Here is a 20,708-nt window from a genome sequence, read left to right on the forward strand (position 1 = left end):
GGAGGCTGTTGGATGGGCCGCCCCGCACGGAACCCTTCCCCGATCTCTCTCTCTCTCTCTTTCTGTGAACGGAGAAAAGTCGAAGGAGGCGGGCATAGAGAGCTGCTCCGATGGGCATTTTAGAATGCAAACACAATATGAAAGTTCCGTAATGAGATTGACCGTTCCGCGCCAAGAACGAACGGATTTATTTGCTCTAAACGTTGATTCCATGCGCTGCGGTCGTCGTACACGCCTTTCTCTCCCGTGCAAGTCATTCTCACATTCAGCATTCATTTTCGGCTTTATTTTTCATAATTTTTCTGCGTGTATGAATCACTAATTAAACCAGCAAAGAAAGTCTTCTGAATTCTTTATAATTCCATATCAATGGAGTCTTTCCTTTACGCTCGCAAGTTTAACTAGCCAAAATAATTACAAGAGAAAAATAAATTGCGACGAACGAAAACATTGGCGATTCGGCCACTTTTTTATTAATTCAATCGTGTCAGGCTTTACACACTTTTTTATCGCTGCAAGTTCAGATAACGCGAAAATTACCTCAGAGTTTTTTTTCGGTACGTGTAATCATCAGACTCCTAGTTCATTCCATCAATTATGGTACGGTATTTCTTGATTGGTATGGCACGGTAATTTAAGGGGACGACCCACAGATTCTCATTAGCGTGATTTTTGGTGACGCTATTAGAGCACTGGTTATTTTTACTCCTTCCAGGAGAACCATTCATCTAGAGGAGTTGTTGCGGCCAAGAGTGTAGACAGCAACAAGCCACGCCAGGCCCGAGGCACAAAGGACCGAGGAGAAGCTGTGGAGTGGTAACCCACTTCATATGAGCTCGTACCGTCACCGACTTACTAGCGTAATGGTTATGGCCATCGACACGAACAGCTCGAGGAATTGGCAATGGATCGAAAAGAGGAAAATATCGAGTTTATTTATTTATCAGTCACAGTATGGGAAAACAGAGGATACAGCCCAAATATAAGAAAACAGCACATTGAAATGCTCAATTTTTAAGGCTAATTTTATAGACAAAGAGATGAAGTCCATTCTGACATTTAAAGAGAGAGTCAAAAAATAGGAGAGGTGAATGAATTCTGTCATTTGGGAAGAAAAATAAACAGCAAGAATGGAAGAATCGAGAAGGAAATCGTCAGTGGAATGGCCCCGATAAAGAGACCATTCTTCAAGATGAATGATCCACTTACAGCAGTAAATACCTACAGGAGTAAGGAAACAATTCATCAGAAATTATTTATAGAGCATGTATCCTATAGCAGTGAAGCATGTACGATGAGTCAATGGATAAATTTTCACTCTCTTGTATTTATTGGCTTTCATAATCATTATTTCTGGATTTATTTTTTCTTATAAAGAAAGACTTTATTTTCATATGCGTACATGGCAACGAAATTCAACGCTTTGTTAAAATTTATTCTATCACATTATCGAGTTAAGCTTAGTGTTGTTATAATTCCAAAATAAGGCATTGATCAGCGGCATTTCCGGTTCATATGATTGCATTTTGTGGAATATATTCTGTATTTGAGATTCATTGTAACAATTTAAAAATGAGAAAAGTTTTAAAGTAATGAAATAAAACAGTGGTTAAATTTTCACTCAAAATTTAACCACTGTTTTCTTGCAATTCTCAAACGAACATGTTTTGAACATATGCACATGAAACTTACCCTAAGAATTCACATTGCCAGTTGAGTGAAAAATTCATAAAATTTGGAGAATACGAATGAAATTCAACTTTCGTTTGTATCCTAAGGCAGATAATACGAAATAATTAAGTTTAGCAAATAATTGGCACGAAAATTTTATCATTGTTTTTTATAAAATGTACGTCTTATAAAACGATAAGTGTTTCCACAAATTACAGCTCAATTCGGCTTTATATTGAGAAAATGTATCATTAGTCCATTTTTTTAAATCGCGAAATATATGGAAGTATAATGATTAGTTGCTTCGCTACGTATGCGCATGTTCTGCACAGTTGAGGTTGTTTTTACTCTAAGGGACGTTAAGTAGATTTTATTTCGATTGGAGAATTTTTCTGTTGCCTCGAGTATTATAGTGATGCTGCTAGCAATGGAGGTGAAAGCATATGTAGCAAATAATGCAGCTCCTGGAAAGAAGAAATAATAATAATAATGCTTATTGTTTCACACAAATATAAATTTTAAGAAATATATGGCTACAGGAACATAGGAACCCCTTTGGAGTTAGTACTCCGCTTTGGGGTTACCGACTAGCTCTTCAGTTATAGTGCTTTTATACATATTACACAAAAATGATACCTTGCTGAATCATTCGTATTGAGAAATAATAAGCTCCCTAGCATATGAAACATATTTAATGTAAGCATAATATATATATAAAAAACATATAGAATATGAAACCACTAACTAACATAAAACAATTATAGAATCTCATTCAATTCATCACAATACCTCATTCACCTAAGCAAATGTGAAACATCATTATGAGCAAACAACCAAATCTTTACCCTTTTGCATCTGTATACATTCATTTCGTCAGTTATGTATTTTGGTAACTCACAGTAAATTTTCGGTCCAAAGAATAGGTAAATTTGTTTAAATAATTCAGTTCTTTTCACCACCTCTAATATCAAATACTCTAAGGACCTTATAAACAAATAAATACCTCAAAGGTAAGATAATGATGCTTTAATAAATAATAATGCTTTGAAAATCAAATATTTCTCCCGCAAGCGTGGCTATTGCATTCGTCAACACGTTTAGGATTGTACGCATTTAATTATTACATTTTACAATTTTCTTTACATTTCTGTATTTATCATGGGTATGCTGCTACAGCAGTTATGTAGTTAGGATTCTGAAATGAGATGGGATTTGCCGGAGATTCCTGGGCCCTTGAAAAACGCTCTAGGGCAAAAAGAGGGGGTCCTCCCCCAGAAAAGGTTGGGATTTTCGATGCTGAAAACGTTAATTAAAGGGCTCATAAAAAGTAATTTTGTATGAGTATTTATTAAAAGTTATTAATTCAGGCCATTTTACTCGTTTTACTCAAAAGGGAGGGCGGTTGTACCAGGAAAATCTCCCACCCCCAAGGCTACGCCACTCTGTTATGGTGGTAATTAATTCTCAACAGCAGACTTAGAAATAGGTCGTAATTGTTACACTTTTGGGTATAAAATATATTATTTTTACCAGGTCGAGTATTTTTACCTTCTTAATATCCAAAATTGAAAAAAATTGAAATCAAAAAAATAAGGACATATCTCATTTTTTTCATTGATTAATTAAACTAAGTGTTGTGTTTTTTGGAAAAAGTTTTGATAAATCCCAAAAATAAAAGAAAACAATGCATCGAAAAAATACCGTTTTGTATCATAGGTTATACCTATTTCATTAAAATAGCTCTGATATTAACTGTTATTTCCAAATTCTTAGCAGATTTTATTCAATGAATATATTTGTGCACTATAAGTAAGACACATGATACATCTACCTTAAAAAATATTCTCGTATGTAGGTATATGACCACTTTTTGTGCGCTTAAAAAGTTTAAATTCATCGAGGCATTACAGTACTTTCCTAGATGCCACAAATTGAGCGTAATTTTTTCACCCGGAGAGGATTACAGGTGAAAAAAATTGGACTTGGCCATTTTATGCTCCAAGGCCTTCTGAAGTGCTAGACCTTCACCGTTAAACCACTGATCTGAAACTATCACCAATAAAACAGTCCATGCATCATGAGCATGCTTTTCTCAAGGACTTCCTCAGCACTGCAATGACGACTCAGGAGATTACTACAGTTATCGGAAAAGCTGATAGGATGTAATAATACCTTTGAACTTAAGGGAAGTGCTGGTGTAGATTATAGGTTCAATAGTGACTAATTACATGATCTATGATATCGGCTATTTTTGATGTGTTATTTTTACAAATATGTATTTATGATTGGTATATTTTATTTTTTTTAATATTTGTGATTGGTATGTAACTCAGCTTTTGACCACTTTGAATATAAAAATTTGTATTTCTATTTAGTTTAAATCAAAAAGAAATCGTCAGCATTTTCTGTTGCCCACATTTTGGGATACTCTCTTCCCTTTGAAGCCTGTCTCTTGATCTGGTTAAACAGAGCAGGTTACTTTTTGACAATGGCCTGAAAAGCAATTAATCAAGCGTACACCCTGTAGACTATTTTATTTTCTGTTAGCTAAAATAGAGCGAGTAAGTCATTAGCAAATATATATAATGGAATAATTTATCAATATTCTGAACAATATCGTAAACAATATCCTAAACAGAACAGGTTATCTCTTGATAATGACCTAAATAGGTCGAGACCGGTAGAGTTTTTTTTATAAATACTGTGTGCAAAATAACAAAGTTTATTTATTTTATTAAATCTACATTACCACTCAAATTATAAAATATTAGTTGTTAGGAGGATCGAGAATCTCCAGGTTTCGAGTCCCTCTTGCGTAGGTTCACCCTGTCAAGGGTATAGGTGTTCGTGCACGTGTAATTGTTAAATTGTTGAAAAACCCCTATGTAAAGGCCAACACATGCTGGTTTCGGTGGTATGGGAATACATTGTTTTAAAATATATACAAAATAGAAGATTTATCAGTTTCTAAACTTATAGCCCTTAAGATAACTAAATAAGTATCGAAACGCTTTCGAATAAATATAAAACCCTTTTATTCACCCCCCTCAAGAATAACTATAGTTTTATGATAGCTGTTAAACTGAGCCTGTTAAACGTAGTTGTCGATAAATACATTCATGATGTTACGCTTACTGTTCAAACACATTTGTGTGTGTGCTGGTAATAAGGGTTTTCATTTATAATTATTTTTATCTTCCAGGTAAGAAGAGTTGGTACCTCCAAGAAATAGAATTCCGAACTTCAAAGCTAAAAGTGGAATATTGGGCATTGTTCTACACGTCAAGTTTTTCGGCTATGGATCAGCAAGAAACAGAATTGGTAGCTAATTTTTATCTAATTATTGATACATCTGAAATTTATGAGCTACTGCAATCATAATTACCACTTCTTAAATGCTACAACATTACATGATTGCTTATGAATACATTTATTAGTGTGATCCTACACTTTATGTATCTGAGTTGCAAATCAAGTGTACACTGCAGACTTAGTTCATTGTTGTTAGCTAAGAACGGAAATAGAAAGCTGTTCGCAAATGTTCGCAATTAAATAATGCATCAATATTCTGAACATAACATCTTAGTAATACTGCCCTGTCACCCACCTCGCATTTTAATGGGTTTACTGAAGTCGCCACCCGCGGCGCGGACGGTTAGTGCGATAGAAATTTTACGGGGAAATAAGGTGTAAATAGGGCCCTTTACCGACTTTTTTATTTTTGATAACAAATTATGTAGAATTCTTGACTTTTCCGTGTCATTCCGGGCGATTTTCCAGCCTCCATATTCGCCAGGCATGGCTCCGTGTTAATTTTTTGCATTTCCTAAAATAAAGGGAACGTTGACGGCCCGTCGTCTCACATGTATAGATGGCATTAAAAAAATCGCTGACAAAGCTAAGGGCTATCCCAAAGATCGATTTGCAAAATTTTCAGGGGATGGAAAAAAGCGCTGGCACAAGAGGATAATATCTAATGTTGACTATTTTGAAAGGGACAACATTAAGTGGACGTATAAATAAATATTTTATAAAAAAAACTTACATCCCTGTTTTTGATAAAATTAGGTGGGGAAAAACTTGAAAAGCTAGAGCAGTTTAACTATTTGGGCAGCACATTAGAGGAAAACGGACACAGTAGCAAAGACATCAGGAAGCGAATTGCACTAGCAAAGGAGGCGTTCATGAACAGGAAGGAGCTTCTTAGAGGATCGTTATGTAAGAGTTCAAAGAAAAGGTTAGTGAAGAGTTTGATTTGGAGTGTAGCTCTCCATGGTGCGGAAACGTGGACACTGAGGAAAGAAGACGAGAGAATATTGGAGGCATTCGAGATGTGGGTATGGAGAAGAATGGAGAGGGTGAAATGGACGGAGAGGAAAAGGAACGACGAAAACCTGGACATGGTGGGTGAGGAGAGGCAGCTTATAGATGAGATACGGAGGAGACAGAAGGTATGGATGGAGTTAGTGCTTGGCGGGATAGGGGATGTTGAAAATGGTGTTAGAGGGTAGAATGTTAGGGAAACGAGGGAGGGGAAGGAAGAGAATAGGATTTTTAGATAGATTGAAAGGGAGTGGGCCTTACAGTGAATTAAAGAAGGCAGTGCTGGAAGGAAAGGGAGGCTTCCAGATGACTTCTTGAACACTCCATGGAAACCTACCATAATCGGTGGAATAATATACTAATAATAATTTTCTGAACACACCACGTCAACCGAGCCCTACTTTAAATAGTGGTCGATTTCTCTGCGTTGCAAATCAAGTCTGAGAAGGGTTTATGGTTTGAGAAAAGAGGTTTGGAAAAAGCGCTGGCACAAGTGAACAATATATATAAAACGGGGACTATTTTGAAAGCGATAACGTTTATGAGGACGATAAATATATATATATATTTTATTGAAAAAAAAAACTAAAATTTCCGTTATTTTCCGGACACAATTCGTGAATCCAGCCAAATTTTAGCGTTAAAGCGGTCGATTTCTCTCCGTTGCCAATCGATTCCCATCCCTTTTCCATGCGGATCTGCTCCCGAGAGAGCGGGGCGAGGAAAGGCGTTCGGGTCGGCGGGAAGTGAGCGGGAGTGAGCGAGTGAGCTATCTGGTGTGTGCGGTGCGGTCTCCCCGAGTGACCGGAAGATAGAGTGAGTGCATTTCGAATGGGATTCGGGAAGGAGGGTGGGTCGGTCGAGAGGGAGGGTGACAAAGTCACGCTGCTGAGTCTGGTGCACATTCACCACGTTCTCTTTCGCACTTAGAGGGCGGTTGACGCGTGCAACTTCATTTTTTTGAGTTATTTATCGGTATCACAATAGATTGCTTCATTGAAATTTCCGACCTATCGAATGCAATTCGACGGAAGTAGCTGAATGTGAAAGTTGGTGGCAGAGAAATGATTGCCATTTTCATAAAAATAAGTACCATATTAGTTCTAGCGGTAAAAAATCGATCCAAAACAGTGTGTGTTTTTACGTAATGAGAATAAATAAATTTAAAGAAAGGTTAAGAGATATCGCTACATTTTAACTCATTAATTTGACGTAGTTCTCTGAAAATAATGGAAATGTTTTGAAATTTTTCCTTAATTAATTGGCTTATTGGCAAATCATCATTATTAACCGATTATGCGAGAGGTATTTTTCGTATTAGAACATGGGGCTTTTTCGAATAATTTCTAGACCCTCCCCGCATTAGGACTCCACGCAATTGGGATAATATTTTCAGATGTGATCGTTTTAAAACGCAATCTGCTGATTTCTTTGTTCACCGTTCATTTGCCCAATTCTTCGAGAACTCAATCGATCTTTTCCACTCTCAAGAATCATTCCCTTGGTCTGCTCACCTATTCTCATTTCCGCTCTCCGCCGTTGCCATTAGCTCTGTCTAACCATCGATGAAGGGCATGCTCTAGATATGTGTTTTAATGAACTATTTCCTTATGCCGTGAATTGTGCCGCCATCTGCAGCAAGGAGAATTTCCTCCTCTCCGCCTCAGATATTCTGCTAACTACGGCTTGCCCTTCTTGTTTCAATCATTACGAGCAATTCTTGTGGAGTGAGAAAAGAAATCACGCATTTCTGGACACCTGTCTGCAGTATCACGTTGCACTAGAATACGTTCATGTTTTAATTTATTATGAGTAAAATTCGTGAGAAGTCTCCCCATAATTATTATTCCCTGCATGCACGTACAGAAAATATATCAAAAGAGGTATACCCGCATAAATACTCTATGAAAATCTCTGAGAAATTCAACTGGAAGTGGTATTTATATTTCAAACTCACACCTCAATCACCGATTCAAGTAACAGTCGCTATTTATGATTGTTGAAACTGGTTATAATAAAATCAACGAAGAAATATTATATGTTAAGAATTGATTTTTCTTTAATATATACTTAAAACATGTAGTATCGCTAGTTTCGAAGATAAATGTGAGCTTTTCAGCAAAATAGATATATTAGGGACACACGAATCATGATAGGGAAAATGAATAAAATATGAGTTTCGTTCAGTCAACTATTCATAATAAATCAAAGGCCTCTATTTTGAATTTAAAGTTCCCTTTAAAGGTAATAAAATGAATTTGCTGCTCTGAAAGTAATACCTGGCCTATGAACCTTCTGGTATGTTGGTGCTTCTTGGGGGTCGCGAAAGCCAGGTACAACAAATGAAATGACTCTAATACCTTCACATTTTGCTATCTAATTTATTGTGATTTAATATGTTGCTAAAGGTTCATGGCGATAAAATAGTGGAGTGATGCAAAAAGAATAATCAGGCATGCATTAATTCGTTTTCGTTTATATAGATCCGCTTAATCTTTTAGTTCTCTTGATTAAAGGTTATGAAAAACTATCAGGACATTAAATCATTTGTATCTCAATTTTTCTTCTAAGGAAATCAAATTTCTTAGTTTGACATTTAAAATGTGTATATATTCAACTCAATGACAATTATCATGGCAGCAATATATTTATTTGACCATTCATTTGACAGAAGTATTAAACAAATTTTCGTCAATAATTATATTTTATGGGCTGAAAACGCAATCTGTTTTTTAAATGGTGGAAATTCTACTTTGATACGGCTTAAAAACAGCGCTAACAAAATAACAGCGCTAAAAATAGTATGTGTTTATGCGGAAATTTCACCCAAGCCTTGCGTTCTGCAGGTATTCCTACGCCCATCTAGAGTCATTTTTTTATACGTACCTATAGTTACTTAAATAATTACAATGCTGGGAACCACTAACTCGTATGCCTCTTGAATGTCGTCTAACTTATAGCGTGTAGGATATTAGGACCGGTTTTGCTGAAGACTTCTGCGTAGAAGGTCTTAAAAACGATGTTCTGCTGCCTTCGTAGCTTTTTGGGTGTTGCTTGAGTCGGTAAAGTAAATAGCACATATTACGAAACGTAAAACGAATTCGTATATATCAAGAACCGCTAACCGCTAAGCGAGCAGAAACGCCGCAGCAAGGATAGCGCTGAGCGAGCCAAGTGAGCAGCGCTGATGTATTCTTGCTAGGTTGGGCTGAACGCAGTGCTGTTGCCAAGGGAATGACATAATACCGCTCATGTTTGAAAACAGTTTCACGTATAAGTGTAGAACACAATACCAAAATTGACATTGTGGCAAACATTTTATTTTATGATATGGATGGCGATAATGATAACATTATAAATGCCATCATGCCAGTAAATAAGGAAGGTAAGAGGAAAAACTGGTTCAGAATGTCAACTGTTTAACGCCTGAAACTACAAATAGTCAAGAAACTCTCAGTAGATTGCTAAAACAGCTGGGAACTCGAGATCCAATAAAAGCCGCGAAAAGCCGCAAGTAGAATAAGCAGTTGTGGACAATAGCGACGGCGTTCTTAGGGCCTTTGCACACTAGGCCACCAAAGTGGCGCTACTATGGAAGCGCCACCACGAAAGGCATTTTAGAGGATATTCCTCTATTCTTGGGTAAGGTAGGCCATTTAAATTATGCAAAACGGGAGGAATTGAAAGTTTCTAGCCAATTTTTTGGAAAATCAACCTTTCGTTGCGTTTTGTGGAGAGTTGTGGCTTTGGATATGAATTAATGAAATTGTGATTCCTAGATATACACCGAAAAAGTTTTAAACATGAAAATTCCTTTTTATATAATTTTCCATTTTCTTTCCAATAAATTTGTCCGCAGTAAACACACCATAGCAACCAATCAGGGATCAACGCTAAGTCGGCGAGCACAAGAAAATTTCGCTGTGGAAAATTTACCTCCGATGGAGGTAGAGACCACCTTTGCGTAGCGGTCAAGCCCGAGCAGCGCTGTCGCCTAGCACAGCGCCCTCCTGGATGAACGCTCGCAATGGAATGGATTGTTATTCAAGCAAAAATAGATGTTTTGGGCATTATTTCACTGAATTTCAACCAGAAAATGGATACGTTGGGAATGGAGACCGGCCGGGGTAATCAGCAAAATAATCCATGCAAACCTACCATAGCTGGTAGAATACTTAAATAAATATCATTTATCTGCGGAATATGGTACATATAAAAGAAAACATGCAGTCATCAGAGTAAAATAAATGCTTTTTTGTTCTAGTAAAGAGTTATTTATTCATTAATCCGTCTCTAGTAAGGAATTTTTTTAAATGCTCGTTTAAGTAAAAATTTTGGTCATGCATGCAAATTGAAATTATAGTTAGCAAATGCATCGTGTATACGCTTCAACAAGAAATCATAATTAGAGAAATGAAATGAGTTTTTATCGTTTTCTGTCGTGGTATTGGAATTTGTATTGCTCCAGGGCGCAATAAGCGAGCATGTTCAGTATTGCGATAATTACGGGGAACTTGGCACTGAATAACGGAAGTGTAACTGGATATCTATGAAAATAATGAAAATAAATTGCTACACAATCTTCCCTATTTGCATATGCCTAACCGATGTAATTCGTCAAAACTTTACTCACTGCTGAGCAAACTTAAAACCTTTTACAATAAGAAAAATGTTGTTTTCAAAAAAAGATATTTTATTGTCGTTTTGATCGTGTGATAGCCACATAATTTTTCCGGAGTCACTTCACTCTTTAAATATAGGTACTATATTCTCAATATAAAGAGATATTTTTTTAATTGAATGGAATAATGAGAAATAATTCTTCCAAATATTTTGCGAAGACATATTAGATTTAAAATTGGAGTTCAAAAAACTTGATAAGTAAGAATCTGATAACGTTGGGATAAACATTATGTAACTTTTTCAAACTATTTTCCCTTTTACCATATTCATTTTCTACCGTGTACCTATCTAACTCAAGCAAGTCGTCAGCAGCGTAATATCTTAGCGATCATCACCTGCGATGTGGTCCACACTATCGTCAACTACATTTAAATGACTGAACTTCCGCTTATGTAAGTGTGGCAAATAACATTTTCAATCAAAAGAACTTTTGAGCCATTTTGAAATTTTGATGCTGCGTCATTACGTTTCTTAATTGATCTATCCATTTTATTTTATTTAATATAAACTCAATTGCTTGTCAGGTCAACAATATTTGGATTCAGGCTTTCATTTTCCCCTTAAAGATCAGACATTTTGAACATGATTAAAGGGGAAATATAACAATATAACTGATTCATCATACCAGACGCTGATTTGGAAATACCACTGCCAGGAAACTAATAATTAAACATCGCTCGTGACTCAAAATTGCTCCCTCCATCTCTGGGTCAAGTTTGAAGTACTATTCGTGAATCAAACTTTCACTCGTACGTTAACACGGTAACGAAAACGCAATTCCCACGTAATGGGGTAGTTTCCTTCATCAAAGAAAACGAAAGAAATTGATTGCGATTCATTACCCACCATTAATTTACTCATAATAAACACATTATTTGGCTTTATAAATACCGGTTTAGACGAATGGCAATGGTCAATTTTATTCTCATTTGAAAAAGGCCAGATTGGCGCCCATGCGATGCCACTCCACGTGACGTCAAAGGGATCTAGTTTCTACACGAGTAGATAAGAGTTTTACATCGTCTGAGATTACCAATGCACGCATGAGGCACAGAGCTTAGGGAAACATTTCTTAATAATCGCCCATTAAAATTGCCTAAGGTCGGAAAGTTTCCTTCGTTTGATAGGGTAATAATAATCCTTATTTAAGCCAAGCGCTACATGCTAGCAGGTTACTCTGCTACCTGGTAGCAGCTTGCATCGTATCGGCGCACATATTCTCGCCCCACGGTCACATCACACAGCGGCAGCGGGAACCAGAATGACGTAAAACGGGCTTTTCCCAGCATTCATACTTAGCCGTCGCGTTTTCGCGCGCTTGAAAATTTTCACTTTTCATTTAATCGCGAAAAATAGATATCGTCATTTAAAAATCTAAAAGTGTGTTATATGTACTCCATTGTAATAATCTTTCGATTTAGGCAATAAAAAATAATAGGAAACCACCCTATTATGCTAAAAATAGGCTAAAAGTCGTTAATAGAGAATAATTAGCAATATATTATCTATACATATAAAAGTCTTGATGCGTGAGATTCCCGCATCCGTAGGTACGTCAGTGGCAGCGATCAAAGGGTTGGAGTTTTGGTTCAAATTTAGTATTTGATTGACGTGATTTCGTTCATGACGATGATTCGATTCTTCAAATGGTGCATAAAGAATGGAACCAAATAAATTCTCGACTCCTTGGATTGAACATGCTTCTTTTGAGCGTCTTCAATACACCCCGGGAGCAACAGAAGAACTTTATTGCAAAAGAGTAGTCACCTAAGCTAACAGTGGTACTATTTTGTGCGGCGCAAATATAAAAAATATCAATGCAGCGATTGGATCACTATCAGTGACGTCATGGCAAAATTAGCAGTGCCGGAACGCACTCTCCAGAACTTTATTCTACAAGTGAAATATTACTCTGTGTGTTTTTATTGCAAGTTATTACTTATATTTATTACATTTTTTTCGTTTTGGTTACGAATGTATATTTTAGAAATTTTGAGGCATCAAAATTGATAAAAGTGTTCTTTGACTATTTTGTCTTTTGTTAACCAGTGCCGGCGTTCCGGCGCGATCCGGCACCATGGCACCCCTGATCACTATCACTTATTTTAACATACCCACGGATTCATCGTTCATCATCAACGAAATGAAAACTTCCCACTAATTTGAACGATTTCACCGGAGAATCATGATACAACGTAGTCAGCCCATCTCAATGAATCGTTCAAAATGAAATATTCATTCCCCATGAAAAAAATCAGTTCGGAACGTTGTGAAATCAGTGCAAAAATTAACGTCGTTTTTTGGCAGATTTTGAATTTAAGGAGAATGAGCGTGAAATTTTAGGGAAATGAAGTGTAGTATTCATTTTTTCCATGCGCTTTGCATTCATTAATTTTTAGTTATAACCGTTAATCATGGAAAATATCATCTCGGAATGAAAAATAACGTGTATATAATCAGAGCCGGTTCAAGCGGAAAGCAAAGTACGCGACCGCGTATGGCGCCAAGCACAAAGGGGCGCCTAAGCGCTCAGTCCTAATTTTCTTTACTGATCTAACAAGGAGTCAAAAGGTTGAGAATTGATTTACTCCATAAAATTATGGTAGAAGCAAGGAAAAATTATGAAGTAGGGCAGTGAGGGAAAGGACGGAAGATTCCGACGCAGACGTAATAATGCTGCAACAGAAATGATAACACGGATTTAGCATAAGGCACAAAATATATGCCAAATAAAAAGGCTACGTTAAAAATAAGCAATGGCTACTCTCTCACTGGTAAAACGAGTGCGCAGTATGTAAATATAATATAAAAATATTTTTTTAACGAAAAAACGGTTCTATAAGGAACAAAAGAGATTATCTATATATAATGGTTTTATTAGAAATAAGCATTAGTTCTTCTATTACTGGCAAAACGATAGTTTTGAATAAAATGGATACCCATAACCAATAAAAATCTCTCTTTTAGTCTTCTAGGTATTAATTTCTTAAGTTTGTTTTCATTTGTTGAGTAAATAAATGATTGAAATTCTTGAGAGCCGAAATGTGCTGCATTTATTTACATTTTTTACTCTGAATTTTTATAAACAATTTATTTTTAAGCTCTAAAAATATCACATTCAATATATAAGAGCAATGACGTTATAAATTTGCGATGATATGTAACTCTCGGCCCTTATTCCTTCAGTGCTAGTATTCTTTTTCAACATGTCTCCAGAGAGAACCCCTATTATCTTTCTCGTTATTTTTGAGTTTGGGGGGAGGTAGAATTTTGTTCACCTGCACTAAGTAAACGTCTAGAATCGGCCCTGTTTGCAATGTGCAATTGAGATGGTGACTGTGGAAAAGAAATCGATGCATAAAAATGATGGATGACACCCTTTTTAGGCTGCTGTTTTCTATGAACGCCCCTCTGAGACTGTGAGGCTATTTTTTTCGTGAAGCCTCAAATTATATTTATTTCTAATAGTTCATGTAAACCGGGTTCAATTAGTCAAGTTTACCTTATTTTTGGTTTTAGATTATGATTTGTGCTAAGAAAATACAACGGACTCGTGTATTTTTCCTATTCGTCATGCACTTCTTGAGGTATTCGCGGTGAAAAATCGGCGCCCTATAACCTTTTGTGGAAAGTTGATGACGACACAAACTCCTGACTACTATATTCTACATTTTCGAATGAAAATTACCACATTTGAAGACCCGCTGGATCTTTATGTGAATTGATAAATCGATCAAGCCATCGTTAGTGTAACATACAGGAATGTTTACTAGGTAAAATGGTCTAATCATTGACACGCAATTGAATAATTAATGACTTTTCAATTGTGTAGCCAAAATTCTTGCACAATACCAGATTTTCGACTCAGATTTACAATACACCAGTACCCTGCATGCGTTGGGATTTATCCGGTTTATTTAGGTTGATTTAAAGTCGGCTCGTCGGCTGAAGCCAGCAATTGCACCTCAACGCTAGGAATACCGGTCTTGACAAGCCTCCTATAACTACCGAATGCAATCATTCTGACTCCTACCTTGTAATTATTTATTTTTGCAGTTTAATATCTGCTTATATTGAAACGTTTCTGTAATTTATCATTTTTGTTTATAATTTCAATATTTTAGCCGTGGTTTCAACAATATATATATATTTTTTTTAAATGCGATGTTCTATGGTATTGCTTTGATTTTTTTTCTTGCATGTTGTATTGTTTTAATGGGATTATCACTGAGGAATAACAGTAAACATAAACTTTTAACCATATTTTACTATCTTGTTTACATGGTAAAAAATATTACGTAGGCAAAATAGAAAGTGGGGAGATAATTTAATAAAATGATAAATATTTTTATTACAGTTGGTACCTCATCGCTTTGTTAGTTAACGGTAAATTTTGAAAAATGTGTACTATTTTTTTTCTTAAACTATTTTTATCGCAAATTCTCATTATATGTCAAAAATGAATAAAAGTGACTGAATTTGAGGCCGAAATTCGTAAAATATTAGTCAGAGCAGAGAAATAAAAATCTCAAGGAGTCAAAACGACTCCATCGGTAGTTCTAGCGTTAAAGACACTGTGCATGACGATAAACTGAGGATAAAGTAATACTGCCTATTCATCATACTTGACACTGATTATGAAAGACCACTGCGAGGAAACTAATAATTCAACTTAACTCTTGGCCCAAAAATACCCACGAATCTGGGTCAAATTTAAAATGAAATTCGTGAGTTGGACTATAACACGATAGCCAAAACTTAACTCGTACGTTTTTGTTCCGAATGGGCTGAGGGCTGCTCACTGGAGACATAGCATTAAACGAGGTTTCTTTAGAAAATAACGGGGATTTTAGTTATTTTCTATGGAATATTTATTAATTCGTCCACGTAAATGTTTTCGCCTTCAAAATGGCCCACAGTACTTGTGCAAGCGCTTCTTCCAGTTTTCAAAACAGTCCTCAAAATATATCTACAGGATAGCCTTCGGCTCTGTCTGTGATTTCTTTTAAGGCCACACATACTCGTAAGACGACGGGCCATTAATGTTCTCTTTATTTTTAAAAATAGGTAAAAGTCACACGGAGCCATCCAGTGGAGTAACTATGGGGAGAATGAGGGGATAGATGATAGATCCCCCCCCAAAAACCTCTAAAAAATATATATAAAAATATTGTCTAGTTTTGACATGTGATTACTTCATTAGTTTGCCTTTTAGCTTCAATTTTTTTGCCAAATTGATGTTAAATGTATTTCCAGACACGTCATTTAAAAAAAAATTACCAGATTTTACCTGAGGGGGGGGGGGAAGGTTTGCCACCCCAGGCCATCCTATTTCCCCCCACCCCCTAGACCTAAGGCATATTCCTAGTTACGTCACTGAAGCCATCTATGCTTGGCGAATATGGAGGCAGACGAATCCTTGAACTGTGGGTCTTTCCGGATATATGTTTACGATTCTGCAGCAGCCTGTAATCGATGATTGCTGGTGCTTCGGTCAATCAGAGATGCTCTTTTTATTATTGGGTTCCGAATCGTAGCGCGAGGCCTTGGTTAATATTAGTGTTGAGGATGCAGATCTCAACGGTCTTCCCGATGAGCAGGTAGAGATAGCATTTGAACTGCCCAGCAGTGCGATCTACACTCACTGGATGCAATTATTCTCCTCAATGGCGTTTTCTCAACAAGTAAAACGGTTAAAATTTTCGTTCTTGCGTACCACTTCATGTAGTGTTTAGAGGTAAGCACATTAGACCGACAAAATTGTTCATTAGTCAAAATATCTTTTATTCGCTCAGGATATAAGAGTATTACTCCATGGCCTTGAGGTAGGTATAATTGCAAATGCAACGAATGGAGTTGTTTTGATTTCCATGAGAGTAAAATCTATTTTATTCTCTAACGAACCCTCTCTTCGACGACCTGCTGCCAGAGACTCTGACGCTACGCTCTAGTCTTAGATTGCTTGAGTAATTAAGGATTAACATCTTTCTGAGTGACATCGAGAGCATCAATATGCAACCGCGTTTAAATAAATTCCAAGCGTTATTTCCTTAGAGCATTTCCTATTTATTTGTTAACGGCTGGTGTCCTAGCAACCCCCGCCACACACCTATAACGTACAGAGGTGCTTTACTGGTTAGTGTGTAGATATAGATTGGAAGCTGTGCTCCTCTCTGTGGTGAACGTACTTTAGCTTACAGCGGTAGTAAAGGTTTAATCCTGTGTAAGTTGCGAGAATAAATTGGTGAGCGTGGTTGGAAAGCTTAGCCTAAGGCTTGAATTAGTTATTTAGATTATATATTTACCAGAGGAAGAAGAAATTATCTGTCACAGTTTACCGTGAAAGACCTGCTGAAAATCTTTTCATGCAGTATTAATTTCAAACGAGAGTAAATGGGTACTCAGAAAAATTAACTGATCTAAAAAAATTTTACAGTAAAAAATAGTTTCTACTAATGGACAATTAACATCAAAATGAAGCAATTTACAGATGGAGTTATTAACGTTCTTTTATCATCTCCAAGTACAATAATGATTCCATCTTAGGACCACTAGATAATACTGGTATAGAAAGATTTAATCTGGATTTTTTAGATCTGCCAAATGATTTTTTTCAAATCGAATCCCGTCTTAGGTGAAATTTGTACACTTGTACTTTTAGATAATGGGCACAAAAATGTCTTAGTCATTCATTGGATATTTGAAGTAAAGTTTTCATATCTTAGGTTAAAAAGTAATGAAATTTATTTATAGTAAAAAAAAAAACGTAACAATTTACATATAAAACAAGTAAAGGTTTTTTTCATGCACGAAGATGGTCAATTATTTCATTCATAGTGTTTTTTTAATAGTGGTGTCCTCCGCCGTAGTCGCCTCCTTCGTGGTGGTGGATCTCCTCGTGGTGCTTGTGGTGGACGTAGACGGGAACTTTCTTGTAGATGGTGACCGGGTGCGGCACCGGCACCTTGACCGGGACGTGCACGGGGTAGGGCACTGGCTTGTGCACGTACACCTTGTATGGGTGCGGCACGGGGACCTTGTGCGGCACATAGACCGGGTACGGCACCTTCTTCTCCACGGTCACTGGATACGGCTTCTCTACGGTCACGGGGTACGGCTTCTTCACGATCACGGGATAGGGCTTCTTCACCTCGTACGGCACGGGCTTGTCCACCTTGTAGGGGACGTGCTTCACCACCTCCACGGGATAGGGATGAGGCACTGGGTACGGAACCTTCTTCTCAACCGTCACCGTCTTCACGTGCTCCTCGTGGTGGCCGTGGTAGTCGCCTCCGTACCCTCCTCCAAAATGTCCTCCTCCGTATCCTCCTTCGAAGTGTTCTCCTCCGTAGCCCAAGTCGTGAATTCCTCTCTTTTGATTAGTCTTGGCACCTTCACTCTCTACGTCTGCGGCAAATGTGATGCCGAATGCGGCCGCCAGAAGTAATATGGATATCTGTGGATGGAATAAAACTGGATTTATGCCTACTTTTGATTAAACATAGAGGGTATCAAAGGATAGAATGCTTTCATCGAGTTTCACGAATAGGTTTAGCTATGAAGGGCTGATTGTAAGCTACACTAAATCATAAAATTTAATTGTGATTATTCGTCTATGCCAGAATAATGAGTAACCGTTTAAGTGCCTTACAACACGTTTGAATGCGTGGTCAGGAAATAGAATCAATATGCTAAAAATTCCACTTCCGACCACTCACTCGTACAAAATTTTGAGGTGAACGACGAGATGCGACAAAAAGTCTTATGACGGCCTCCGCTAAGATTGTCTGAGACCCCAGGAAAAATTAAGCAAAAACTATATTTCCTATTGTTTATCTTTTTTTTTCTATTCATTTAAAAAAGAGCTTGGAGATTAGTTCAAAAAATGGCCACCAAATTGAAATGGCGGCGCTGCGATCATTTAAAGGAAGAAGAATAATATAAAATCATAACAAAAAGATTGTTAATGCAAACAAAAGCATCAGAAGTGGAACAGGAGAAGTGAAAAAGAAGGGTGAGGATCTTAAAGTAAAAGGTAAGGTGGGAAAATTACAATATAATTTTTGAAAAGAAAAATTGTTCGTGGCTTGTTTCCATATGAACAAAAATTTGTTTACAACAACGCGTATCAAACATTGCTTGAGTTGTCAGAGAGAATTGAATTTGAAAGTTTAATTGAACTGAAATTTCTCTACAAGAAGCTCAAGAGGAATATACGAAGGAAAAGTGGAGAGTAATAAGAAAGAGCTGGAACGAAAAGAGGAGAAAGATAAGGTAAGAAATTTATTTGCTGTTGCAATCACTTTAAGATCGATATTCTCATAACAACGTTTTTGTAAGGAACTTAATTAAAAGAATTCAAGTAATATTCTATGAGTCTAAGATAGTTTCCAATTTTACTATAGTTAAATTTATTTCGTAGTTTCATTGCGTTGTGATGTTAATTAAAAATTGAGTGTCGTAATTTTAAAGATAAGAAATTTATTTGAGTAGTATTATAGCGACACATGCGCCAAACGATTTTCATTATATAGATAGGAAATGTGTTTGAGACTGTCTGGCCGATAGAAAATTTATTTCAATCTTTATAGTACTACTAGCTGTCCCGAAACACGTTGTTTTGCAACATAAATTATTTCTAGTGAAATTTTGGTGGTCAAGTAAAAAATAACTAATTTATAGTAAGAGAGTGGAGATGCGGTATCTTTCTCCCAGCCACTCATGATTCAAGCATTGTATGTGTGTGTATATATATAGAGAAACCTTTAAGTGAGTGAGAGAAAGCTTATTGAACTTTTGAACGAATATAGCGAAGAATTTATTTTGAGACTACACATAGAAAAATATGTCCATCAACATAAACAATACTGACGAATGTCAAAGGGACAGTAAGGCAAAAGCGCTAAAATTTAGACATTTGTATTATTTTTTCACAATTCACCGTAAATGACGTGAAAAACGAAGTTCGAATGCAAGAATAAGAATGTGTATTTATTTTTCTTTCGAATGGTATATGTTTCAAATATATGTGACCACGATCACTGATTAAAATATTCAAAAGAAAACAGGTCTGCAGACATAAATGACGAACTTAACATGTATTTCTTATGAAAGTGATTCAGGGACCAATCCAGGGCTTCATATGCTCTGAGGAATAAAGAAAAATTGTTTACATCCTATTCTCAGACCTACTGAATATACACACAAAATTTCATAGGAAGGAGTTTAGAAGGAGTTAGGCTACAAAAACTTTGACACGAGAACTTTATATATTAGATAGATAAACGTTTTATCATTGAATATTACTTTTGTTTATTTTTTATTCAAAACTGTCGTTTTGCCAGTAACAGAAGAACTAATGCTTATTTCTAATATAACCATTATATATTGATAATCTCTTTTTTTCCTTATAGAACCGTTTTATATTTACATACTGCGCACTCGTTTTACCAGTGAGAGGGTAGCCATTGCTTATTTTTAACCTAGACTTTTTATTTGGCATATATTTTGTGCCTTATGCTAAATCCGTGTTATCATTTCTGTTGCAGCATTATTATGTCTCCCGTCCTTTCCCTCACTGTCCTACATCATAGTGATGGTGATTCTGATGTGCAAGAGCGTCCCACTTTGATTTCTACGGTTGGTTTGTCTTTGATGTACGACAAAAGTGAGGGCAGTACTGCATTGCCATCCAGCAGCGGTGTTGGGAGGCCGACGAAACGTAAACGGGAAAGACCCAAGGTGCTCGAATCCACTCGCAACGAGCAGGCCGTGGCTGCTACCAAACGCTTTGCTCAGGCCAACCCAGAGATCAACCGTGCTGCGGTATGCTCAGGCCAACCCCGAGATGAGCCGTTGCGCTTTCCGTCACTACGCCCAGCCTCACGCTGAGGCAAGGCGGGAACAGTTAGCTCGGTACGAACAAGAGACATTGCGGCACCTGACTCACCCGCTACGGCGTGCAAGGCTCATTGGAGAGTACTCCGGAGAGGACCTGGGAAAAAGTAAGACATATCTCCTAAAAGCCTCAT

The 20,708-nt window shown here is 36.8% G+C and overlaps 1 protein-coding gene across 1 annotated transcript in view; it reads right to left on the reverse strand.

Annotated features, from left to right (window-relative positions):
- LOC124153262 overlaps positions 1 to 20,708 on the reverse strand; it is a 32,192-nt gene that overhangs the window by 6,571 nt on the left and 4,913 nt on the right. The window contains exon 2 of the mRNA XM_046526360.1: positions 17,524 to 18,133. Within this exon, the coding sequence (XP_046382316.1) occupies positions 17,524 to 18,133 (610 nt within the window). The remainder of the gene's footprint in view (positions 1 to 17,523; positions 18,134 to 20,708) is intronic.

The sequence above is a fragment of the Ischnura elegans genome, chromosome 2 (assembly GCF_921293095.1).
Source record: "Ischnura elegans chromosome 2, ioIscEleg1.1, whole genome shotgun sequence".
Lineage (NCBI taxonomy): Eukaryota > Metazoa > Arthropoda > Insecta > Odonata > Coenagrionidae > Ischnura > Ischnura elegans.